General features: G+C 37.6%; 1 protein-coding gene across 1 annotated transcript in view; it reads left to right on the top strand.

Moving 5' to 3' along the window:
- The first annotated feature begins 10,896 nt into the window (after nucleotides 1-10,896).
- Nucleotides 10,897-27,072, top strand: part of CTSH (cathepsin H) — a 45,056-nt gene continuing 28,880 nt past the window's right edge. Inside the window, exons 1-4 of the mRNA XM_003755532.4 lie at nucleotides 10,897-11,131; nucleotides 13,221-13,252; nucleotides 14,748-14,853; nucleotides 18,942-19,012. Coding sequence (XP_003755580.1) covers nucleotides 11,044-11,131; nucleotides 13,221-13,252; nucleotides 14,748-14,853; nucleotides 18,942-19,012 — 297 coding nt within the window. The 5' untranslated portion in view covers nucleotides 10,897-11,043. The remainder of the gene's footprint in view (nucleotides 11,132-13,220; nucleotides 13,253-14,747; nucleotides 14,854-18,941; nucleotides 19,013-27,072) is intronic.

Genomic DNA, 27,072 nt, shown 5'->3' with positions numbered 1-27,072 from the left:
AAGAATGTTATTATTCTGTCAATAATTATAAAAGTCCTCTGGCCTAGGATAATCAATTTGTCAATGACAGCCAAATTCTAGAGACCACTCCTAGGTTCTACATCTGGGTCATAAAATTAGCATATTTATAACATGAAGAACTAGATAAATGTATCTCCTTGCTTCTGTTTCTTTGCCAAATTCTTTTGGGATCTAGACCCCAATTGGTGTTACAATTACAATATACTTTGTCCCCTTGACTTGGAAGTGGATTCAAGTCTGCAAATTCTTTTGACACCTCACAACAATGGTCTGTGACCCCCAACCTTTTGTGGTCCCTTCCTAATCTCAACATTTGGTGTCCCTTACAGGAAGAGTCCTCAGCTTGATTTCCTCCTTGTCAAGGTAAGGCCCTCAATATTTTTCTCCCTCAATCCTGTAGCTGGGATACCCCAAGCCACTGGGAGAAGGTTTGTCTGGGTCTTTGTGAGCTCCATGCTCATCAAGTTTTCCTTGACTGGGATGCCCAGACTGGGAAATTCTTGCAATTTTGGGCAAAGTTAACCTTTGCCATCCTTTTACCTTCTCTGGGATGCCAGAGAAGATGAAATGCAGAGGATAGCTTTTGGCAAAAATGGGACAGTCCTCTTTCATGTCATTTTGTCTGTATGCATCTCTATGCAGAATGTCTACATCATGTTTTTTTCTGAAAAACCCTCTATTTATAGTTAGAATGCTGGAAAATTTTCTTAAAAAGCTTCACCTTTTCCTGTGGGCTTCAGCTTTGGCCAAGCTGGGGGCTATACAAAAAAGTTAATTAATTAAAATTAAAATAACATTTTAGTAGATTCTCAAAGTTTTAAGAGCAATGATTAAGAAGTTTGACAATTAGTCATTTTAAGGTTGCAAGAAAAATTCTGCCTGTAGAAATAGGGGAAGCAGCAGAATCATGGAGACCCCAAACAACCTTGTCTAAACAACCCCAAATTGGGGGAATGGGGTTGGAGTAGGAAACAGGTTCCATGGTCAGCATTCCCTGAGCCCTGTCACCTGAAATTACCATCAAAGGGATATCCTGGCACCAGTCACCCCAGCTTTCAACAAGTTCTGTCCAGGAACTGCCTGGGAAAAATTAGGGTACCCCTGGCACCACCCAGCATGGCAGTATGAAGTGAGAAAGCTAGTCAGCCTCTGCATTTGGTAAGACCACCATTCTCTGGTTTAATTATGAATATATATTAGCTATATAATTTATGGGAAATTATTTTATCTCTGCCCAGTTTTCTAATTTGTGAAAAGAAATATTGTTGTGAAAATCACATGATTGCAAAAGTGCTTAGCATAAAACATGCTGTATGAATGTTAACTGCTTTATTGGATATAATTGCTTCATTTCTGTAAACTTTATGGATTTTTTAGATGTTAACAACAAATAAATGATTTCTATGTGTGTGTAAGATAATTTGTAACTTTTTCTGAGATATGATAGTAAAAGCAATTTTAAAGAAGCTCTAATTAAAGCCCACTAAAGGGATATGAAATTGTACTCTATTTGCACTGATTTAATACTTGGATCTATTTGCACTATTTGCATTGAAGATTTTGGAAACTGTAGGAAAACAGAAAAACAATTTGCTACTACTTTAAAAACTCTAGTTTATCCAGAGTCAGATTTCTGAGGGTCCTAAAAGTAAAAACTGGCACTTTAACCCTTCTCCTGACTCACAAAAAGAGAAATGATTTGTGTAAATTAGAAAATAATCAAAAAGCAATTCAGTTTGTCTAGAATATTTAATCAGAATCTAGGGAATCTCATTAACTAAAGTTAAGTCAATTTTAAAATCTGTTCTGTCTGACTCTTAAGAATTGTTTTGTTTTCTCCCTAAAACAAAAGGGAGACTTATTTAAGGGAATAGAAATTATAGCTAAGACTATTTGGGTATTAGGAAAATTCTAAAATTAACTAAATTATTTGGAGTTATTGTCATCATGCTAAACCTAAAATTGGTAATTACTGTGTGTGGAACAAGAAGGATAAGGTGAAAACCTTCTCAGTTCACCTCCAAGTATGAGGTGTGCAATACCTTTTTCCCCTTCACAAAATGGGGGGAAGATATCAAACAGTACAGGACATGAAAACACTAAATAGCAAGCTCAGTCCCTTCCCTGGAGTCTCTGTCAACTCCCCTTAATTTGTTTTCTTGTCCGTTTTTTTGAAACCATCAGGGTAAGCAAGGTCATCAGCCCTGAGAAATGAGCCTGTTTAGGATTTATAGTTTACTAACAATTTATAAGTCTGTATAATGATTGATCCTTTGCATCAGAATAAGTTTAAACATACAAAACACGTGTGTAAGTCCTGGTAAACTTTTAAAATAATGTATGTAGCCCTAAACTGAGATTGGTAGAATTTGCTATTAGAGATAAAATCTCTTGGGACTGTAACTGATAATCTTTTGAGTTTAGAATTTGATTGCCTGATCATTAAATCAGTAGCCCACCATTCCAGAGAAAAGCCTTAAATTATTCAAAGGAATGCCTTCCCAGATGTCTTATTTGGGCAAGAGTTGGCCTCAGTTTAAGGTGGGAACCTTATGACTCAGTTTCCCAGTTCTGTTTCTTTATTTCCTACCTGATTATTCCTGACTCTGACTACGAGGTGGAATTTTTACTGCAAGATCAGTAAAGATCCTGTGTGTGTTCTCTCAGGCTGAGGCCTGAAAACCCTCTTCTGATGCTATTATATTCATGTCCCTGCTTTTTCCTCTTGTAGCAATTTCTATAATCAGAGTAAATGATCAATAGAAACCAATCCAAGTGTCTCAAGGAACACAATGATTTTCTACCTTAGATCTTACAGATGCTTTCTTTTGCATACAATTGTATAAAGATTCACAATTTCTTTTTGCCTTTGAAGGGCAAATCCAAGGAAATATAACACCAAGGAAATATAATAATAACCATCCCCAGGTTCAGAGCATTTTGGAAGCCAAAGATCATCAGTGGCTTGTTTGTGGGAGGTTTACCAGATATCAGATGCTCCTGCTGGATATTCCCAATTTGACTATTCTAGTGTGCCATACCCTTAACCCTGCCACTCTGTTCCTTGACAATACTCAGTCAGGTGACATTATTCATAATTGTGAGGAAGCTTTAGATTCTGTCTACTTCAGGCGACCTGACTTGAGGGACATTCCTCTTGACAACTTGGATGATGAATGGCTTACAGATGGGTCAAATTTTCTTGGAAGTGGAAAAAGGAGGGCAGGTTATTCTGTGGTGACCTTCAATAGCACCTTAGAGTCTAAGCCACTCCCTCTTGAGCCTTCTGCCCCAGAAAGCTGAACCCATTGCTCTTACAAGGGCTTTGGAACTGGAGAAAGGAATGAGAATGAATATCTATACGAACTCCAAATATGCTTTTCATATTTTGCACACTCGTGGAGCTATATGGAAAGAAAGGGAACTTTTGACAACAATAAATTTTCCTATTAAATATGCAAGGAAATTCTACAGCTAATGCAGTGTCCACAAACCTAGAGAGGCTTCAGTTATGTTTTATAAAGGACACAAGAAGGGAACTTCAGGCCAAGGGAAACAGGTTTGCAGATTCAGCTGCCCATGCTGCTGGCCTTTTGCCCCAGACTATGACACCTTTAATTCCCCAGCTCCCTGACACTTATACACCTTCATATAGCTCAGAAAGGGGTACATGCTTTCCTTCTCTAGGGGGTTTCTCCTCCAGCTCCTAATCCCAGAGGCTAATCAATGGGAACTTCTTTTTGGCCTGCCCAGCTCTTTGCAGAGCAACAGTGACCCAGCCTTCACTTCTTAAATAACTCAAAGCATACTTATCAACTCCACCCTGCCTCATGCCTCAGTCTTCTGGTAAGGTGGAGGAAATGAATCACACCCTCAATCGAGTCCTTACTAAACTGTGCCTGGAGACTGGAGACAATTGAGTGCACACTCAAAGGTTCCTCCAGCTGGACTCATGTTTCTAGAATTAAAAGCACTACTCCTGTTACTTCTTCAGACATTCCTGAATATTCCTGTGAACAAATGGAGGACTTGAAACTACTGGAAACACACTGGATAGAGAAGGGTGAAATTGTTTGTATCCTTCTCTCCCTCACTCTAGTTTTCTTTCTTTCTTGTTATCTTCCACTTTTTCCAGGTGTATCTTTAACAGCACTCTAAGGATGAGAGCTTTGTTGTCAGTATTTTCTCTCCAGCTCTCTTGGTGTCACTCTGTGGGCCGCCACAAGTGGGGAGATAACTCCTTAATCTTTAGTCAGGCTAGGGAACTCCCTGGGCAGTGGGGGCATTCAGGATTGTTGGGTGTGCCATCAGCATCTTCAAAGCAACCCACATATGTGACCTGATGCATTATTTGCAAAGGCTCCAATCCCAAATGTCACCAAATCCACCCTGAATGTCACCCTATTTGTATTTGTACTAGCTACCCCCCCCCCCCCCCCCCAGGGAATACCTTTAACATTTTTATGCCCTCTTTCCTTGTCAGAAAGGATCTCTTACCCACATAATAATTGTAGGATATCCATTCCAAAATTATTCTGGCAAACTCATTCATAATGTTTCTACACCACCTTCTTTGAAGATTATGAAGTTTATGAAGAAGCATAACCTCCAGAGAACTAACATTCCTATTGGTAGATTTGTTTCTTCCAGACTCCAAGCTATGAAATTCCAACTGTTTGTTCATCCTGAATACCATCTGCTAACTGATTCTGACACTCAGCCCCCTCTTAATGATGCTGCCGCCATCCTCAAGTTGCATGCATTCCCTTTTCAGTCTGGACCCTACTAGGCAAGAACAGCTCTATACCTCTTATGGGCATGAAGCAACTCCAGAAGATGAGATCTCCGTTCCTTTGTCCCAAATGAATTTGAGGTACAATTGTTTGAGGGGAGAAATGATGTGATATAGCTTCTAGGGGAGACAGCAATAATTTTAAGGCCCCCTGACCTTAGGGGGTTTCTTTTCTAACAATAAGTCAGTGATTCTAAATCTTCTGACTTTGGAATCTATGATCCTGAGGCCCTTTGATCTATGAATGCTATTGTTCCGCCAATGATTATAAAAGTCCTCTGGACTAGGATAATCTGTTGACCAGTGATAGCCAAATTCCAGAACCCACTCCTTAGTTCTATCTCTGTGTAATATTCCTCTCTAAAATGTAATATTCTCTTATTGGGGTTCTTATGGGGTCTCTGGAAACAGCCTTCCTTTCAGTTCAGTAATCACCACGAATGTAGCCAGGTATTAAAGGCCAAATCCTTTATTGTCTCTTTCCAAGTCTTGTCTCCTTTCCTGTGGCCAGGTTAGTTTTCTTAGAGGCCTTCTGTAGTCTTGGTTCCGGGAGCTTGAGCTCCCGCCTGCCTTTTCTGGCTTCTAAATCTCCCTGACTGAATCCTGGCTGAGGCTCCTAGCTTATATATGCTCTCTTAAAAATGTGAATCTTGTAGAACTATAGTAAGTACTAAGTACATGTACTGAACTAGAGAACTATTAAGCACCATGCTAAATCAGGTAACTATTGTCTCTATCAATTCAATTCAAGTTCTGGCCCATAACACCTCTGGGCTATAAAATTAGCATATCTATAACATGAAGAACTAAATAAATGTATCTCCTTGCTTTTGTTTCTTTGCTAAATTCTCTTGGAATTTAGATCATTCCAATTGGTGTTACAATTACAAAATACTTTGCCCCTTGACTTGGAAATAGGTTCAAGCCTGCAAATTCTTTTGAGGACATCAGTTTGTGCATGTTTAGGGTCCCTTCCCAACCTCAACAACATCAGGGAGATGATACCATGACATGCAGATAAATTGGAACTAAATGAGGAGGACTGTGCAGAGCCACCAGTCTCATTTTCTCCTCCAGTGGCATCTGGGTCCAGTCTATATCCAGCAAGATATAGAACAGGACAACTAGAGATGGGTGTTTAACAGATCTGTTAGACTGAAGCAATACCCATCAGTGGTCAAAGGTATGAAATGATGCAGAAAATGGCCTCTTTTACCTAGTCAAAATATATGTAAATCTAGGAAGGGAAAACCATCAGAGTTCTGGGCCAAAACAGAAACAATTGTTATTTACATTCACTCTGAGTCAATCAGGACCCAAACAATGACCAAGTAGGGCTTGGTCTGGTACCTATTGTTGAAAAGTAACTGTTCCATTGAGAACCAACAATATGTAGCAGAACAAGCTCCAATATGAGAGTCAAAAATTTTGGATTTCATTTCTAGTCTACCACCAGATAGTGATATATATCCCTCTTTAAATCACTTACCTTCCCCAAGGTAGACACCAGATGATGGTAGACACCAAAAACTGGGGTTCAGTCGTGTGAAGAATTCACAATGGCCATTCTAGTTAGCAAATGGTAGATTTATTTAGGGGAAGAGATTACAGACAAAATGAAGGAATAAAACAAATACCAGGAATGGTAAATAGGAAATAAAGTGGGAGACATATGAAAGACAAGTTCTTCAGTGGAATTCACGATTACCCAGGAGAAAAGGAGTACCTCATGAGATTGGGGCATGTCTTTAGCTAGCAGGCTAAATCCCAAAAAGAACTTAGCATCCTAAAAGAATTAGCTATAAGGAGAAGTGGAATTTGGAAGTGAATGGAATTGATGGGATGAAGTATTTGTCAGTATTGAGACTGTCACATGATCCCTCTACCCATAGTGGAAAGATGAGACCTTGGGCCTCAGGTTTCAGGAAGTCACATGATCCCTATTCCCAGCCTTGATCCTTATTCCCAGCCTTGAACCCTGGGATGCAGGATGTTAGTGAAGTTATAGGAAGTGACTTGACCCATAGGAAGTAGACAACCTTGGTGACCATTGGTCAAGAATGGTTATATCCTTTTAGTCTATCCAATAAAAAGGCTCAGGTCTTTTGCCTTTTAAGTCCCAGACAAACCAGAAGCTGGGGCAGGTTCCAGCAGCACATGGTGGAGTTGGGATGGTTCTCAGGTGTGTGTCTGGGCCTCTCCCCACAGGGATTAAGTAAATGCTTTCTCTTTGTACCTGAAAATGTCTCTGATTGGTTAATTTGGGAAAGGGGTCTAGCATCCGGCCCACATAGAAGCATAGTGGAGTTAAGAGAAATACTACATGGCATGGGGGAAGAGGAAGACACCAAGAGACAGAGTGACTAGCAGACTGACCCAAAGGAAGGCAGCAGTTGTGGGATGGCCCATAAGACCCAGCAGTCTCAGGAGTGTGATATAACTTGTATCCTCCCCCAGAGGATGGAACCACATAGCTAAACTGATCTCTATCCTGCCTTCTCCCTGCTTGTCTCAGGGATTAAATTTTTATCAATTCCTCTGCAAATCATACCTAACATTAAAGACTTCATTATCCCTCTGCTTCAATATTATCATCTATCTATCTATCTATCTATCTATAATGATATATATGTATGTCATCTATATATACAAGATGAAGAGCTGGCTTTGGGCATTTTTTGATCCATTTGTCCCTCATGGGGGTTGATTGATTTTAGAGATAATATAACAGTACAATTGTTGAGGGTAAGAGGTACAGTCAGACTCTTCCCATATCATGTAACCAGAATGATGGGATTAGCCACCAAAATGATAGGATACAGGATGAGTTCCAAAAAGCATATTGAGGTTAGGGGCTGGTGTTGCAAATCATCCTAAAAGATTTTGTAGGCATAGATCTCCAAATCAAAGGGCAAATATTTTCTTATGTTGCTACGTCTTTAATCAAGGAAAAAGGGTTTTAGAAATGAACAAAGGGAAAGACAAGTTGTCAAGTGGAACACACACTTAATCCCAAAGAAGACACCATTAAAGGGAAGATACCATGAGGTGGAAATATGCCATTGACTGTTGGATTGAACTCATAGAGAAGTTAGCAGATTAAGCTCAAAAATGGGTTTAGTGGGGGAAGGGTATTATACCATGGTAAATCAGGCTAATCCTAAAAGGGATTCAGCATCCTAAAAAGAGTTAGCAAACATTTATAGTATGAGCAGATTTTTTTTTTAATTATAATAACTTTTTATTAACAGAACCCATGCCAGGGTAATTTTTTTTTACAACATTATCCCTTGTACTCACTTCTGTTCTGATTTTTCCCTCCCACCCTTCATCCCCTCCCCTAGATGGCAAGCAGTCCTATATATGTTGAATATGTCCTAGTATATCCTAGATAAAATATATGTGTGCAGAACCAAACAGTTCTCTTGTTGCTCAGGGAGAACTGGATTCAGAGGGTAAAAATAACCCGGGAAGAAAAACAAAAATGCAAGCAGTTCACGTTCATTTCCCAGTGTTTTTTCTTTGGGTGTAGCTGCTTCTGTCCATCACTGATCAATTAAAACTGAATTAGGTCTCTTTGTTAAAGAAATCCACTTCCATCAGAGTACATCTTCATACAGTATCGTTGCTGATGTATATAATGATCTCTTGGTTCTGCTCATTTCACTTAGCATCAGTTCATGTAAGTCTCTCCAAGCCTCTCTGTATTCATCCTGCTGGTCATTTCTTACAGAACAATAATATTCCATAACATTCATATACCACAATTTATCCAACCATTCTCCAATTGATGGGCATCCATTCATTTTCCAGTTTCTAGCCACTACAAACAGGGCATGAGCAGATGTTTTATAAGAAAAATAAAACTTCAAAGATTTGACATCATAACTTGGCTTTCTTATTTACCTTTCTAAGGAAAGGTAAAGTTACTAGTGACCTATGGGATTGTAGATAGGATGGTAATCAAAAGTCCATTTGAATCAAAGGCCTATTTAAGAAAAAAAAAAAAAGGTCCACTTAAGGCTAACCAGATCCCTACAGTGCCCTTCTTAGTTTGCAACTAGAGTGTAATACTATCAGGGCTTCGGGCTATTTTTTTCATAATGCTTTGAGAATCCCTTCACACCCAGGATGTGTTGGTTTAGGCTATTGTGGAAGAGATTTTCTTAAAAAAAACAATCTGTTTTTAATGAGTGCTGCTTTACCTTCCATGGGGTGGTAATCAAACCTCAATCAAAATCTTAATCAAAAACCCAATCTATTAATAGATTTGCTTAGTTATAAATCTCTACCTGTAAAATTAGAAAGTTAGAAGAAATAACCAAAGGTTCTCTTCATCTCCAAATACAATGATCTTCAATATTGGCTCCTATTTCTGCTTGCTAATCCAATTCAATAAATATTTCTAAAAATCCTAATAAAAATGCAAAAACAAATCAGTGCCTATCTGCAAGCTTAACTTCTACAGTTGGCTTAGCCTTCAAGTCTTGTATTCTTGGCCCCTGGTTTAATTGCTAAGACCTTCAGAGTTTCCTGGCACCAAATTATTTGATTAATATCTCTCTAATAACCTCACACTCTGCTTCTTACTTTGTGCACAGCAGAAGCCTGGTATGCTCTGGCTCTAGGTATGTATATATACAAAACGCTGCAGGTTGCTTCTCTGTCTATTCCCCTGTTGGGGGAAGAGATAGGCAGCAGCAGCAAGGCAACTGTAGAATTCTTACTTGTTCCTCCCAGTGCTTTTAAGTCTCTGGGTCAACGAGCTGCTGGGAGGAACACACATGTATACTCATAACTTTATAATTAATAAGTACCAAGAGACAAAATTAGGAATATTCTTAAATTGTAGAAGTTAGACATGGAAAGTATGAATCTCCTTTCAGTGAATATTTTTCTTGATTTTTTTCTCTTCCTGAAAAAAAATAGAATATTTCTTAATTTAAAAAATGTAATAGGTTATCCTGCTGCCAACCCAAATTTGAGGGCTAAACAACTTCATTCCATCTGGTAAAATGAGAGTAAGAGGAAAGAATAGATTTAAGAATACAAAACTTTGAAAACTATATAATCTACTTTTCTCACAAGTACGAGTTTTAATGATATTTGCCATTTTATAGATTTGAAAAAGGGAATTCAGAAATTTTTAACATGTCTACATTTATATAGCCAAGGATTGGGTTACAGGATAGGAGCACAAAGCAGAATTGTCTCCCTCCAAACATCCTTTTCTTTCCATCCAAAATCTGATTTGTAGTATTTAACAATTTTGGAGGTGGAAATACTGATGCTGAAAATGTAATGATCAGCTCTCCTTGATAAACTGACTCCTGCTTACCTTTAAGTCATAAAGTCTAGAAAAATTCTAGAAAAATCTTACAATGGAACCAATAAAGTGATGATTTATTTTGCCAAGAAAAATTCAAAGAAGGGTCTGATTCTCATTCTAGGACACAGGAGGAGAGAAACGGTTGTATATAAGGTACCCCAAAAGTCTTAGTGCAGTTCTGTCATTCAAGTTTTTGTGTCCTAAAAGTCTTAGTGCATCTTAAGCTATTAGTTTCTTAAAATGTTACTTTTGTGTCCCAAAAGATAAAAGCTTTAGTAGCTCCTTGTGTCTCCAAAATCCTAATAAATAAGAGTTTTAAGTTATTTAAGTTTCAAATTTTAGTAGTTTAAAATTTCAACAAGACTCTTTGGGACAGCCTTTACAGTATGTAGTGCCATGACCTCATGCTAATCATATGTCTTTTGATCCACTCACGTCCAGAATTTGACCTTTTCTTTCCCCACCAACCCAAATTCAAGTGCAGGCAGCTTTATACATAGTAAAGTTTTAATAACGGTTTTTGCATTCATTAGCCCCACAGAGCCATCCATTTCGTTCCCAACTTGGATGCCAAGAAAAAGTAGCCTCCGGGTAAATGTTTGCACCCAGCCAGGTCCCGCGCCCATCCCAAGACAACTTCAATCTGGTGTTGTTTCCTCATTCACCCAGAAATCACTGCAAGAGAAGCTGGCCTTTTAGACCCACCTAAGGTAGAGTTGTGAAATCTGCAGAGGCTCCGCACCAATCAGATGCCCCTCCTCCCAGCAGCTCGTTGACCTAGAGACTTAAAAGCACTGGCCAAGCAACCGAAGCCGCAAAAGCAGCTGCGGCCGCCTCGTCGCCATTGCCAGGGCACAGGGCAAGATAGTGTCTAGTTTCCGGGGCCCCCGTATCCGTGAAGATGCGCTGTGAGCTGCTGCTGCTTCTCGCAGCGGGGGCTTTTTTTCTCGCCCCCCGGGTTTCCAGCGTGCCCGCTGTTTCTGCAGAAGGTAAGGCAGATGGGATGGAAAATTCTTGGAAAGGAAACCTAGATCCGCTTTTTGACTACTCCAAGTAGCGACAACTCCGAGCGGCGGAGCTTAGTCCAGGGGCCAGTAGACCTTGACGGTCCCCTCCAAGTAGAGTCCCACATGCTGAGAGAGAGAGAGAAAGAGAGACAGAGAGATACAGAGACAGAGACAGAGAAACAGAGACCGAAATAGAGAGACAGAGAGAGACAGAAACAGAGACAGAGACACAGAGGGAGAGACAGAGCGGGGGGCGGAGGGGGGAGAGGGAGAGAGAAGGAGGTAGGGAAGGAGGCGCGCCCACACACACACACACACACACACACACACACACACACACACTTACTGACATCTAGTTCCTTTCTGGGAAAAGTGGAAAATGAAAGTTGATTCTGAAACTAATTCACCCACATAACTCTTGATAGGGGAGAGGGGAACGAAGTATGCAGAAGAGAACGTCCCAGGACGTTGTTCTCCAGAACCGAGACAATCCTTGCGCTGTGATGATAATCTCATTTCCCTTGTTCCACCCGGTAATGCTCAAAGTGTTTTATATTTACCCCTTAAAGCTAACAGTGTTTTCTCTCGCCATCTGTAATGTGGGTCGATCACTTAAGTCCTGCCTCTAACCCCTCCACCCAGAAGGAATTATTATCAAATACCGAGCAGTTCGAAAATTTTTAAGGAAGTTGTGGAAATCCCTTAGGGGATGAAATTAAATCCCTGCAGACACCTAGACTGTCTGCAATTTGATGCCTGGTTCTAAAATTAGCCAGCTCTGTTGTGTGCATGCAATAAGTAAAATAAAATTAGGTAAACATTAAAACCATATAACTCCTGGGTGTTTTGAGCTGGAAGGCACCCCTGGAAAGGAAAATCTTTTCCTTTTACAAAACGGAAGGCAGTTGAGATCAGAAAAGTGAAATGTATTGCCCATAGTCAAAGAAGCAGTCTAGCAGTCAGAGCCAGGCAGGTCTAGACCTCAACTCTTCTGGCTATCTCTAGACAGAAACATGGGATCTGAGATTTAAAACTCAACCGGCTCTCGGTTTAGAGGATCCAAACTCTCATGAACGGATGCAAAAATTGAGAGAAGAGAGAGTAAATCTGTGACTTTGCCAAAGGCAATGTAAACCCAAGCCCTCTGGCTTCCCAAACTAAAACTCCTTTATACTACACCAGAATTGCCAAGACTTTTGCAGGGCTTTTAAAACCAAAAAAAAAAAAAAAAAAAAAAAATCATACTAAAGGTAATTTGGCTATAGATAGTCAAGAATTTTGAAACTGCAAATGTAACCCAGAGAACTGATACATTTTTTCCAAGAGATAAATATGACCTAAATATCTACCTCCTACCTTTAACTGACTTCAAGTAGAGAGCCTTGGCCCCACATTTTGGAAGCTAAGAATGAGTCTGATGTTAGAGTTTTTTTCCCTTCATTCCTTCTAAATAGCTAAGAATTAATTCATGTTGCCTCTCTTCTCTCTTTTTAATCTGGAACCCTACCTTTTCTAGATTTTATCTCCAGACCATTAAATGAATTCAATAGATAATTAATGTTTGGTTTTATTTAGTGGTAATCACGGACTATAACAAGCCAATACTGTCCATGGGGTTTTCCTGGCAAAGATACTCCAGTGATTTGCTATTTGTTTCTCCAGTGGATCAAGGCAGACAGTTTTGCCCAGGATCATACAGCCTGAAAATGTCTGAAGTCAAATTTGAACTCAATTCTTCCCAATTCCATGTCCAATCCCATCCCCTGAACTGCTTAATTAATATACAAATTACAGCTTGCCACTTATCCTATTGCAAGTCACAGCATTCAATTCAGCAATTCTTACATCTTAAGTTTTGGAAAATTTGAAATTTGAAATTTCTAGACAGTATCAGAAATTCTAGTTCTTAAAAATTTCCATTTTGTAAAGTGCCATAAAGTTTACTAAATAACTAAAGCAGTGATTGGCCCTGAGAAATTAAAAAAATAATAATTTATTAACTAATTTACTTGAATGTATGTCAAATATGTATGAATGTAGCAAATTCTAAAATGTGCTTTTGCCTTCACAGAGAAGTTTCTTTTTAAGTCATGGATGAAACAGGTCAGTGATTACTTCTTCTTTTTTGAGCTTTTTAAATCTCACAAGTTTCCTGCTAATAAATTACATCCGTTGTGGTAACAGATGGAATTTTTCAACTAATCCCAGAGTCTTTCTACAATATTTATCAAGTAAAATGTCAATTAATGAAAACTAAGCAACTAATTGTTATTGTAAGAGTATATGGGTCTATGGTCTGCTTTGAATGCTTAAATCACTATCACTCTTATAGACTAAACACCCTTTCTTTTTAAGAGATTCCCCATTATATATTAGTGAATATTCTGCCTGTTAAGTTTCAGAGTATGTTTAAATAGAACAAAGTTATAAAACCGTTTTAAATGTATCACTAGTTTCTGCAAATTCAGCTTTTTTTTTGAAAGAAGTCTTTTAGAACTTCATTTTCCCCCAATTACATGTAAAAATAATTTTAACATCTTTTTAATACTTGAAATTCCAAATACTCTCACTTCTTCCCTCCCCATCATTGAGAAAGCAATCAGTTCAATATAGGTTATACATATACAGTCACGCAAAACATTTCCATATTAGTCATGTTGTGAAAGAAAACAGACTAAAAAAAAAAAAGAACCTTCAAGAAAACAATATGTTCATCTAAGTCCTTTAGAATTGTCTTGAGTTGTATTGATTGCTAAGAATAGCTAAATCACTCACAGTTGATCATTTCACAATATTCACATTACGCTTTGCTTTATTTTTTTTAATGATTTTTTGATCCACTTTTGACTTGGAACGAACTATTATAAGTCTGTTTGGACCATCCTATAGACCAAGTTTACAAGTAGGCTTATTCTAACAACCAAAACAAATTTATTGATAAAATCCATCAGTTTTGAGAATTAAATACTCATTTTCAGAGACTTTTAAATAACCAAATATACTCCTCAACTCTATCATAGTCCAAATGTTATCAGAATCTCAAATCTGTGATCAAAATCCCATCTGAACTACAGATAGGGTGACATAATCAAAAATCCCAAATAATTTCCTTGTCCTTGACCTTGACCAGACTCTTCTGATCAACCATATGGACATTTATCAAAGAGGACAATGCACCGTTTTCTAATAGCTGGCATCTACATAAGGAATGAAAAATTAGCATGTTTATTAAGGTCCTTTTGGGCTTATTATTTGCTTGCTCTGAATAAAATATTCTATCTTCCAGGTCTGCCAGTAGTGCCCATAAGCAAAAGAAAATGTGAATATGGCAAAAAGTTTATTTTCACTTATCTTGCATTTAGATCTGAGCTCTCAAGTCATCCCTCACATTCCTATGTGAACATCTCTATATAAGGCATTAGACATTCATTTAAAAAAAAAAAATCTCAGTATTCAGTTTGCTTATGTTTGTTAGCTCAATAAAATAAGTTAGTAGGAAAGGTTTTCCCTTTTTATCTTACAAAAATATAGTCTTTATTTTGTTAATTTATTACTTTTTTATTAATTTAATGCTTTTTGTGCTGCTTTTTTTTTTTAGAACAACAAGAAATATCATCTATCAGAGTATCATCACAGACTACACACTTTTCTTGAAAATAAGAGAAGAATTGATAAGCACAATGCTGGGAACCACTCATTCACAAGTACTGCAGTAAAATTATCCTTAATATTTCTTTGGGAACTGGGGTCGGTAAAATAATGTTAGGAAATAGCAAAAAAAAAAAAAAAAAAAAAAAAAGCTGAAGGATATTAATCAGTTAACCAGGAAATTGTTTCTTCTATCTTTACATGAATCACCCAATCAATCAACCAGTATTTATTAAGTTACTACTTAACTATGTATGGGACACAGGGAATATAATACAATGTGTGGGAGAGTGAGGAAGACAGAAGGGAGGGTATATAGGTATGTGAAATGACAGTGTGTTACCATAGAATGGAAGTGAGCTACAACTAGGAATTTTTATGCATGAAGCAAATTCACTTTTCAGAGGTTTGCAGAGTTAGGTGAACCAGTTAAAGAGGATTGATGCCTCCAAGATAGGGACTGGCTTTTCCCCTAGAAAGTATGAATTAAATTCTGAAAAAAGGTATCACAGTGAGAGGCCCTTTGGGGACAAGAGAAATATTGGTTTGTGGGCAGTTGTTACATTGGCAACCCAATAAAGTCAGAGGCTAGATGGTGAAGTAGGTTTAGGGGTCAACAGACATAATAAGTGATAGTAAGTACTCATTTGTGTACCAGCATTGTTTTCATTGCTTGTCATATAAAGACAAGAGGAAACTTCCTGCCTTCAGGAAGTTTGTATTATAGTGGAAGTATATAACATTTACTAGCAACCAGAGGGAACAAATGCTTCTAAAGAAGCTAATTTAATTTGGTTTTGTAGCAATCTAAAGATGCTAAGAAAGGACTAGGTGCATTTCTGGCATGATTAATATCCTATGAAAAGGTACAGAAGGAAGAGATAGAATTCTGAATTCAGAAAACAGGAAATGGGACAATTTGGCTGGTGGTAGGAAAAACTGGAATGTTGACTCAGTGAAAGGGATCCAATTAAAAAGACTCAAACTGGAAGAGTAAGCTGAAGGGCCTGAGATGCCAAGGTGTGAATTTTGTATTTCATCGTAGAGACAATAGGATGCCACTGAAAAGTCCTGAGTGACAGGATCAGATCTGTGTTTTAGGAAAATTATTTTGGTGACTGTGTGGAAGCTGAACTGAGAAGGGAAAAAAACGAACCAGAAGTCAGAAATGTAAATTAAAGGCTATTTTAAAAGTCCAGGAAAGAGGTGATGAGGACTTTGTATGTGGAAAGGAAACAAATATAAGAAATGGTATAGGCTGTAGCTAGTTGGTATAGTGGATAGAGCACTGGGTCTTGGAGGCAAGAAGAGCTGAGTTCAAATCTGTCCTCAGGGACTTACTAGCAAGGTGATCCTGAGCAAGTCCCTCAATCTCATTTTTAAAGTTGGGGATAATAATCACACCAATCTCCCAGGGTTGCTGTGAGGATCAAATGGGATATTAATAATTGCTTAATAATCAAAAAGCACTTAGGACAGTTCCTGGCACATGGTAAGCACTATTATTAGTTGACAGAACTTGATGACTGATTGGATAGAAGGGAGAGCGAAGAGTCAAGAGTGATTCTGAGAACAGAAAACTTGGTTGTCTAGAAAGAGTAACTTGGAGGAAAATCATGTTTATGTGGGGCAGATAATGAATTCCATTTCAGACATTTTCAATTATAGTGGGACATTCAGGTGAAGAAAAATGTCCATCAGAGAGTTAATGATAGAGACATAGAGTTCAAGAGAGACTAGTACTGAACATATAGATAAGAGAATAATCCATATAGAAATGATAATAGAGCCAAGAGAAACTGATGACAATACACACAAAGTCTTGTGAGAAAGCCCCAGTTATGGAAGCAGGGCATAAGTGGCGAATCTCCTTGAAAAGGAGAATCAAGGGAGAATAATATCAGCAAAGCTAAGTGAGGAGTCAACAAAATTAAAAACAAACAAACAAAAAAAAAGAGATTCAGAATGTTGAGGAATTCAATTGAATCACCAAGACCATGGATAGCCATGGACAGAAGAGTTTCCCAGTGGTGACTCCTAAAGGAAACTTAAAAGAAGGAAATGAAAAGTTAAGAAGTAGAGGCAGCAGATATGGGCAGCTCTTGGGGGGAATTTGGCTGTAAAATGACAGATTGATTTGAGACTATGTACCTCTGGAGAAACCTTAGCATTCCTCTCAGCTGCAGGGAAAGAGCCAGTAGGTAAGGAGGGACTGAAGAAAAGAGAAATGTAATCAGGGGCACAATGAGAAGGTTTGATTTAAGTAAAAAGACCTGAGACTAGAGCAAAGGAAGAATGGTGGGTGATCGAGATTTTTTGAGATGTAGCATAAGGAAGGAGAAGGAATTCCTGATCAAAGGCATTTATTGTGTCAGTAAAGTGTGAACTAGAGGTCCTGTGATGAAAGGGACTGGAGCAGGTGGGATAGGAGGGTTAAGAGGAGAAGATTTGCAGAATATCTGTGGGGAATGTTATCAAGTCAATGAGAGAAGAATAAGGTTTAGCCAATAGCAGTGAGGAGCCAGTCAGGTTTATATACTTGTAATAGATTCAGTTGGTAAAGTTATATGACTTCGTCCAGTAATGCGCAGAAGCATATAACAAAGAGCACAGAAACCAGGTGATGGAAGAAATCCAGTGGGGAAAGGGTGAGGAGGGAGAGAAAATTGGCAAAGCATGAGAAATGATAGGAGAAAGGGACAAGGGAGTCAAGACAGAGGGAAATGCATAGTTGACTCGCCCTTTGTGTCCCCATTTTTCAGCAAGACACATAGTAATGTACTTAATGAATGTTTATTGACTGACTAGCTCTGTGGACAACACTATAAAAGGATGGAAATGAAATCAGAACAAGTAGATTTTGAAAGTTTGAAGACTGGGATGAGGAATAAAAATAAGTTTAGGAGGAATAAAGTAGAGACAAAGATGTATTAGGAGCTTGTGGTCAAAGGAGTGGAAATTCAGAATTCTGGGTAATGTAGGATGAACACATAAATGTATATTAGTGAAATCAACTAAATAAAAAAAGTATGATCATAATGATATGTGACTCAGAAGGAATGAATTTATATATGGTATCTCTTTATATGCATCTACATTGTTTCTCCTTTTAGTAGGAACTAACATTCTATTCCTACTGTAATTCTTACAATTTATAAACTAGGCATTTTTTTCTCTAAAAAGTCAGAGTAATCATCCTTGGGATTTAGTTGCCCAGTTGGCTTTTGAATTATTAATTGCCTTCATTGGCCCCTACAGCATAAAAGACCTAGCCTATGGGAAATTAGTGCCTTGGGAGTTATAGCAAAATTATGCCTTCCTGACTAATCCTTGCTAACTGATGTGGCTAATAATGGAAGTGAGGTGTTTTATTTGAATTTAATTAGGAATTTTTAAAATGAAAAAAATAGGAATTGTATCTTTTTTAATCTTATTTTATCTATTAAAGATTTTTATTATTATTCTATCATCCACAAATTCATTATTGCATTCTAATCCCAAACCTAAATCACTGGACTGGTCTAAACTATACCTGGCCCCAAATATTTGGTATTAGTTGGAGAAGGGAGTATTTTGTAATGATATCTGAGGTTAAATTCATTGTTGAAACAAAGAGTAATATACAAAAGGAGGGGACTTGGGTGATCAGATAGCCAGATACAGGATCCTGATGTGACCAGCCTAGAGGAGTTGTTGTAATTGTGTATTGGGACATCTGGAATTGGAGTAATAAATAAAGGGCCTTTTAATCAAATTTAAGATGTCCCTAAAAGCCCATAAACTATCTGGTCATTTGCAACAATCAGTCCAAGTCTTTTGGTATGAATTCCCCTAGGGTCAGGGCCATGATTCTCTCCAGGTTTAGGCCCAAAGGGATATCAGAAGCCATATACCTGAGTCACTATAGCTTGGAACCAGGGGAGTTAGGGGATATTAGCAAGACCTGCAGCAAAGTTATTCTTATGCTACTCTTATGCTAATTAAAAGAATTCAGTGCATGAGTAACACAGAAAATGTTAAGGATTCAAAAGTTCAGAAAAAGAATAAAAAATTGTGAGAGAAATAAACAAAGGTCATTTGAATAAAATATTTCTTGTCCCTTTTTTACTTAGTTGATTTTTTTTTTTTTGAAACTTTCTTTCAGTGAGATTGAATCAGTTTTCAGATATGTCCTTTGATGAATTCAAAAAGACTTATCTTATGAGACTACCTCAGGTAAGTGTTGTTCATTTTGACTAAATCAGGATTTTTAAAATATAAACCATTTGAATTATTTTACAATGTGATCTGTCTTCTTTTATTTACCTTTCATTTTCTCTCTCTTCAAATGGACTTCTGTTCGGAATCATTCTTAGGAGCCAGAAAAGTTGGAACCCATCCTTATCTCAAGGGAATTTGGCTGATAACTGGAAATCTAGAACCTTGTGTTTTAAATTTCTAGCTCACATGACACCAAAGGTGTTTTGTTATTTCATAGCTTGAGAGAAATGTGAAACTCTAGGAAAGAAAAGACTAGCACCAGAAAGAAAAGACTAGCACCAAAATTGATAGTTGGGAAATAGAAATGTAGAAATAGGGGTGGATTAGATCAGTTCTCACCTCATTTAAAATGAGAAGAAACTATGCCCTAATGCTTTTGTCAGTGAGAGTAATTAATACAGTAGGTTGGTTCAAGGTCAAGATATCTCTGAATCTAAGTATGCTTTAGACTACATTCATGATCAATTTAGAAGTCCTTGAAAGCTATTGAATGAAAGAGTGGAGTGTTACACAGGAAAATATGTACATTGACTGAGGAAACTTGTTCACATACAGTGGGACATCAATAAAATAGCAAGCAAATTTGGAACCTGGGCATTTAAATATTTGGCAATTCAATGGTAGAAGACAAATCTTTAGCCAAACTTCTGAAAAAGAATTACTTTGAAGACAGGAGAGCACTTTGGCTTCTCCCACCCTTTGATCAGAGGAGGACCTTGTGAGGGCAGAGGATTTTGGACTTCCCATTAGATCCCTCTTCTTAGCATTATGGTCAGAAAGTTGATTCAGTGTTGGTATCAGATACTAAGGAAACCAGTTTCAAACCTTTACAAAGGAGCACAGCACAGAAGCTGTGCTAGGCCCACAAATATTGTGAGCACTGTAAGAAAGCTGTGCTACTCCTTTGCAACATGTACTCTTTAAATTGGAGCCCACTTTTCTTTGGACTGCATGTGTACTAGTAGGAGAAGGTGTCACAAACTTTTTGGGAGATATTTATACCTCAATAGTGCAGTGTAATGAGATGTAGAGCGTGTTCAGGGAAGACTAGTACCTCTGGCGTGAAGGTTGCTTTCTATCTTTGATGTCCACCTCTCACCTATGGATTCAAAACTTATGGATTTGAGTAATGGCCACACTCCAATAAATCATTTTTGTAGATGGAATAAATCAGGTTAAGAGTAATCAAAAAGTCTCACCTCTTTTGGTGAGTTGGGAAAAGAAGCATCTTTTCCAAGCATATAAAGATTTTACCTGGAAAAATGGATGGATGAGGCCAATTTGTTCCAAATGCTATGAAGGCAGCTTAAACAGGCACTGTGGAGCATTTAAGAGCTTGTTAGACATTAAAGACAACAATGTCATCCACTCCAACTCTAGTCATTATCAGTCATCTTGATTGTCTTACCACTGCAAAAGACATTACCCATCCCATTTTATCATTTTTACCTATCTCGAAGTCCTGTGGTGACTGACAAATGATATAACAATAGGTAGGGATATACTGGGAATTTTAATCACAACCCTGCACAAAATGGCCTAGGTCACAAGGGTGTCTTCTTACTGTAAGCAGCAGTGGAATTCAGCAGCCTCCTGAGAATCTGAATAGTGTTTTAAGGACTGCACTGCTCATCTCCTGGTGAGAAGAAAGGGCTAGAAAAGGCACCCTAAAAATTGTCCATTACCCAATCCTGGCCTGTTTACCATGGCAGGTAGGGACCCCAACCTTCAGTTGAAACAAAAAATGTACAAAAACTTCTACAAAGATGATTCTACTCACCATCAAGTACATGGAATATGCACATACTTATGGACAACACAAAATCCAGCAGAACTGAAAGATGAACAATTCTTATCACAAGAAAATCCAGCAGCTGTCACATCCCAATAGCAGCCCTATATGAAATAAGCCTGGCAAATGAAGGCCTACAAGAGCTGAAAATGCATTTTTCAATGAAGAAGAGTACCATGAAGCTAACACCAGTTTTATAGTCAAAATTAATTTAATCAACAACCTAGTATGCCTCCTAAAAGGAGTGAATGGGAGGCTCATGATAATGCGATTGCCATTTTCAGCAAAGTACCACATCACTTTCATTAGTGCCTATGCTTCTACTATGATGAACCCTACCCAATAAGACAAAGAAAAATTTTATGAAGACCTAGAGACCCTCATCATCAATGAATAAGTTTATAATTCTGGTGACTTGAATGCTAGAGTAGGTACAGACTATCAGACATGGAGTCATAGACAACTGGACTAGTCCTTAGGAAGAATGGAGTTGTAAACAGCAACAGCAATGTACTTACTACTGAAGACTTGTGCATCTCATGACCTTCTTATCTCCACCACCATCTTCCATTTACCTAAATGCAATAAATAAATAAAACTTCATGGGTGCACCCTCACAGTAAACATTTGGCATCTCATAAGACTATTTCACTGTTAGAAAAGACAGGATGTGAATATTATAGAGATGTGTGGCACAGAATACTGCAATAATAATAGACATCTTCTCCAACCTAAGTATTTGCATTCAACAAAAGTGGCAAGATGACCATTAGAAGATTTAATGTCAATGGATTAGAGTGCTGCTCTGAGCTGGAACAATTCATAGTTAACTTGGAAGAAAAGTTGAACCAACACAGTTGGCAACAAACAGTGGAGCAGAAAAGAAGTGGGCAGCTTTCAGAGATTTGGTGCATAACACTGTATTTATTGTTCTAGGTCAGAAAATTCACAAATATCAAGACTGGTTTAGCAGAATTGATGGAAAAATTGAAAAGCTGCCAAATGAAAAAACAAGAACAGGGTTTACCAGCAAGATAGTTCATCTGTCTCTAATAACTGCATCACAAATAAAGTACAAGCAAAACTTGGGAGAGATGCAGGATTCTTGGCTCAATAAGAAGGCAAATGAAATTCAGTTTTGTAGTTAGTAACTACCTAAAGTGCTTTTATGATACTGTGAAGGCTATTTATAGGCCAAAGACCTTTGATGTATCTCAGCTATGAAGCATTGATTAATGAGATGGATATGATCCTGAAGAGATGGACTGAACATTTTCATCCTCCTCAACAGATTGCCATCAATCAATGCTGAAGCCATTGACCTTTTCCCTCAGGTTGAAGTCAATTCCTCTCTAGCCAAATTTCCAACTGAAAATTTTTGAAAGCCATTAGACTCCTCTTCTGTGGCAAAGTACCTGGTGCTGATCCATTTTAGTTAAGGTTTATAAAATAAGGGGGTCCACTGCTCATACAAAAGCTGACTAAAAATTTTCAGGTTATATGGCAAAAGGAGTTTATCTCCCAGGAGTTCAAGGATACCTCCATTATGCAGATCTGTAAAGGAAAAGGAAATAAATTGTCCTGTGACAATCACAGGGCAGGAGTCTCTCTCATAGTCATTGCTGCAAGATTCTTGCTAGAGTTCTCCTTAATAGGCTTTCCCTGAAAATAATCATCTATCTGAGAGCCAATATGGCTTCAGAAAGGGCCCAGAAATGATCAGTATGGTGTTTGCTACCTGAGAACAGAAGAAATGCCAGGAGCAGAACAGAGGTCTGCACATTGTGAACCTGACCAAGGCCTTTGATACTGTCAGTTGTAAAGGATTATGGAAAATTATGCCAAAAACATGTCAAAATTTGGTTGCCTGGAGTTCATCAGAATTGTACAACAGTTTCATGATGTCGTTTTCCTGTGTTCTAGTCAATGGATGATGCTCTTGCACTTTCCAGTCACCAATAAAATGAAGCAGAACTGTGTGCTTGCTCCCATACTTTTTAGCATGGTACTTTCAGCAATGTTGTCAGGCCTTTTCAATGAGGCAACAGTGGTATGAAGGTCAGCTACCATACTGATGGTAAATTATTCAACTTGAAAGGCTACAAGCTAACTAAAGTGGAGGGAGAATAGGTACATGATTTTTTTGTTTGCAGATGAATATGTACCCATTGCAACTTCTGAAACTGACATGCAACAATGTATGGATTGATTCTCTGCTGCTTATGCTAATTTTGACTTAACAATTAACACCAAGAAAACACAGTAGCTAAGGTAACTAAGAAGAAACATAAGATGTACAGATTTAGAAAATCCAAACCAAATGTTCACTTGGCCTATTTGTGCCCAACTTGTGTTAAAGCATTCCAAATCTGTATTGGTCTGGTCAGCCAGTCAGACACACTGGAACTTGAATGTAAGATAGTGATGTCATTCTGGTCCTCTTCAAGAGTGAAGGCCAATACTTAGCAGTCAGTATATTATATTATTTTATATTATATACATTATATACATATTATATAATATATAGTATATTATAAAGCAGCAGTCATCAAAACCATTTGGTACTAAGAAATAGAGTGGTGGATCAGTGAAATAAATTAGATACACACAACACAATAAGCAAGGCATATAAAAATCTAGTATTTGATAATTCCCCAAACTCCAATTTCTGAAATAAAAACTCATGGTTTGACAAAAATTTCTGGGAAAACTAAAAATAATATGTAAGAAACTTGGCATAGACCTACATCTCATACCCCATACAAAAATAAGGTTAAAATGGATACATGATTTGGGCATAAAGGATGATACCATAAACAAATTAGGAGAACAAGGGATAAATTACCTATCAGATCCTTGGAGAAGGGAGGAATTTGTGACCAAAGAAGAATCAGAGAGCCATTATGAAAGGCAAAATGGACAAATCTGATTACATTAAATTAAAAAGGGGTTGCACAAATAAAACCAACAGAAACAAGATTAAAAAGGAAAGTACAAGGCTGGGAAAAAATCTTTATAGCCAGTATTTCTGATAAAAGTCTCATTTCTAAAATATGTAGAACTGTGTCAGATTTATAAGAATACACATAATTCCCCAACTGATAAATGGTCAAAGGATATGAACAGACAATGGTTGATGAAATTAAAGCCATTTACAGTTATATGAAAAAATGCTCTAAATCACTATTGATTTGAGAATTGCAAATTAAAACAGCTCTGAGGTACTACCCCATACCTCTCAAATTGGCTAAGATGACAGGAAAGGATAATAATAAATGTTGGAGGGGATGTGGGAAAACCGGGGTGCTAATTAATGCACTGCTGGTAGAGTTGTGAACTGATCTAACCATTGTGGAGAGCAAGCTGGAACTATGCCTGAAGGATTAGCAAATTGTGCATACCCTTTGATCCAGCAGTGCCACTACTGGATCTGTATCCCAAAGAAATCATAAAGAAGGGAAAAGGACCCACATGTAAAAAAAAAATTTGTAGCAGCTCTTTTTGTGGTAACAAAGAATTGGAAAAGAAGTGGAAGCCCATCAATTGGGGAATGCTGAATAAGTTGTGGTACATGAAGGTAATGGAATATTATTGTTCTATAAAAAATTATGAACAAGCTGATTATCGAAAGGTTTGGAAAGAATTCCACGAACTGATACTGAGCAAAACGAGAAGAATAAGGAATATATTGTATACAATAACAGCAAGAATGTGCAATGATCAACTATGAAAAGCTTGGTTCTTCTCAGTAGTTCGTTTATTCAAAGCAATCTCAATAGACTTTGGACAGAAAATGCCATCTGCATCCAGAAAAAGAACTAAAGAGACAATGTAAATCAACACAAGCTATGTTCACTTCTTTTTTCTTTTTTTTTTTCTCTTTCCCATGGTTGGGAGAAAAGAAAAAAATCATTTGCTCTGATTTTTCTCTCCCAATATAATTCATAAAACAATGTATATTAAAAATAAACTCAAAAAAGGGCAACAATCAACCAGTAAATGCCTTTTCCAAAAGCTAATTAGGTCTAATTGTTGTCAACTAGTAATCACATAGATGAGAGCTTATGAACTATAAATAACATTAAAGAATAATTTCCAACCCCTATAGATCCCTGAGGAGAGATGGAGCAGCCTCTCTCTGGAAATCTGACTTCCCAGTTTAAGTGCAAGTGTGAGAGTATGTCCAAAGCATGTGCTACAGGAACAGTGAGAGAGTCTTAAAAGCTGAAGTGAATTCATGAATCATCCAATATAAAATGTATTTACTCAGTTTTAGTGGGTCTATGATCTTAATTCTGTAGGGCTTGCTTCCATTGGTATAAGTTGTAACCTACCTGTGTCCTCTCATTCTTTTTGCATATTCTTCCACAGATATTCCACAAGGGATTTCCAACAAACATATCTGAAACTTTCCTTTAGATCTTTTTATATTTAGCAGTTACTAGTGAAGCAATCTAGCAATATGATCACTTCAACTTGTTTCCATTCATATTACCTCAGTGGTATACTTCAAGAGGATTATTACCTATAAGGTCTCCAAAATGAAGTATTTTGGGAGCAATACTAGAATAGGGGTAAGAAGTCTTGGATTCTAATCCTGATACTTTTGTGTGAATTTGGGCAAGTCATTTAATCTCAGTTTGTTCATCTATAAAATAGAAGTGAACAGGAAAAATCTTGTTTCATAGTGGTATGGAGATCAAATAAGGGGAATGTATATGAAAGAACTTTATAAACTATAAAATGTTTAGTATTATTACTATTATTCTGAGATATTTTTATTTGAGTATTAGAGCAGAGTAGCATGAGGCTGACCTGTCCTTTATGATAAGAGAGCAGGACGAGGTATGGCATTCCACTGGCAGAGGAAATCTTTTCAGGATCTGACAAGACAGGCTTTAGATATAAGTAACTACCTTGGAAGTTTTTTTTTTTTTCCTGATCTTGACTTTCTAGTCAAATACTTTACCTTGTTATAAGGAAAAGAAGTTTCCTAGAAGCATAGAAGCTCAGAGTTGGGAAGGACTGTCAGAGGTCATCTGATTGAAACTATTAGTAATACTAATAATGCTAAGATTTAAATAAGGGCAACTAGGTGACAAAGTGTATAGAGTGCAAAACCTGGAGTCAGGACTGTTCCAAGGGTACTTCAGACACATATTGGCTGTGTGAGCCTAGGTGAGTTTTCTTAACACATTCAAATTAAATTCATTAACTTCTCCAAAGCTACCCTGCACCACCACCACCACCAACACCTTCTATATTTCTGTTGGTTTCATCTTCAACTGATTCTTCCACCTTTGTCTCATACTCTCCACCCTTAATTGTTATTGCAGTAAAATTTGAATTCACTGGTTTAGTTCTACCCTTTCACATCCTCCATGGCATCTATCAGTGGCCTTTTCTTAAGTTGCAGTGAATTTCCTCTTTTCAAATTTCTTAAAACCCAGTCTGCTTCCTATGTCATATTTATTTGTATCTTCCCTCATTCCTTGAAAGGAGGAATTGTATATCTTCAGCACGTAGCACATTGCATACAGTAAGAGCTTAATAAACATTGCAGTTCAAGCTGGAAAGGACCTCAAAGCTTATCTGGTCCAACTTCCCTCCTTTAAAAATCAGAAAACAAATCTCAAGAGATGCTGTAACTAGTCTGAGAGCTAGTGAATGGTGGAGCTGGAATTTGAACTAAAATTGGCCTCTAAAAGCTAGTGGTACCATACTACAGTGATTTACTATATCCTATGAATCAATGATACCAACAAGGTTATGTGATTTAGCTGAGATTACACATATAGAACTAGGGCTCGAACCTAGTTCTTCTTGATCCTAGTGGCAAATCCAGTGCTAATTCTACTTTGAGTTTTCCTCATCACATCAAATCCTTGATACAATTCTGAAGTAGAAAGGATGGATATTATTATCCCCATTATTTATTCTCTAACAAATATATAGCAAAATGAATAGAGTGGTGGATCCAAGCCAAGAAGATTCATCATTCTGAATTCAAATCCAGCCTCAGACACACACTATGTGATCCTGAGCAAGTCATTTAACCCTATTTGCCTCCATTTCCTTATCTATAAAATGAGCTGGAGAAGAAAATGGTAACCCACTTCAGTATCTTTTCCAAGAAAATTTCAAATGGGGTCACAAAGAGTCTAGAATGATTGAACAATAATCAAAACATGAATGAAATAATTACCCTTTGATTCTTTTTCCT

The sequence above is a fragment of the Sarcophilus harrisii genome, chromosome 2 (genome assembly GCF_902635505.1).
Source record: "Sarcophilus harrisii chromosome 2, mSarHar1.11, whole genome shotgun sequence".
NCBI classification, from domain to species: Eukaryota; Metazoa; Chordata; class Mammalia; order Dasyuromorphia; family Dasyuridae; genus Sarcophilus; species Sarcophilus harrisii.
This window is presented reverse-complemented; position numbering and strand designations above follow the sequence as displayed.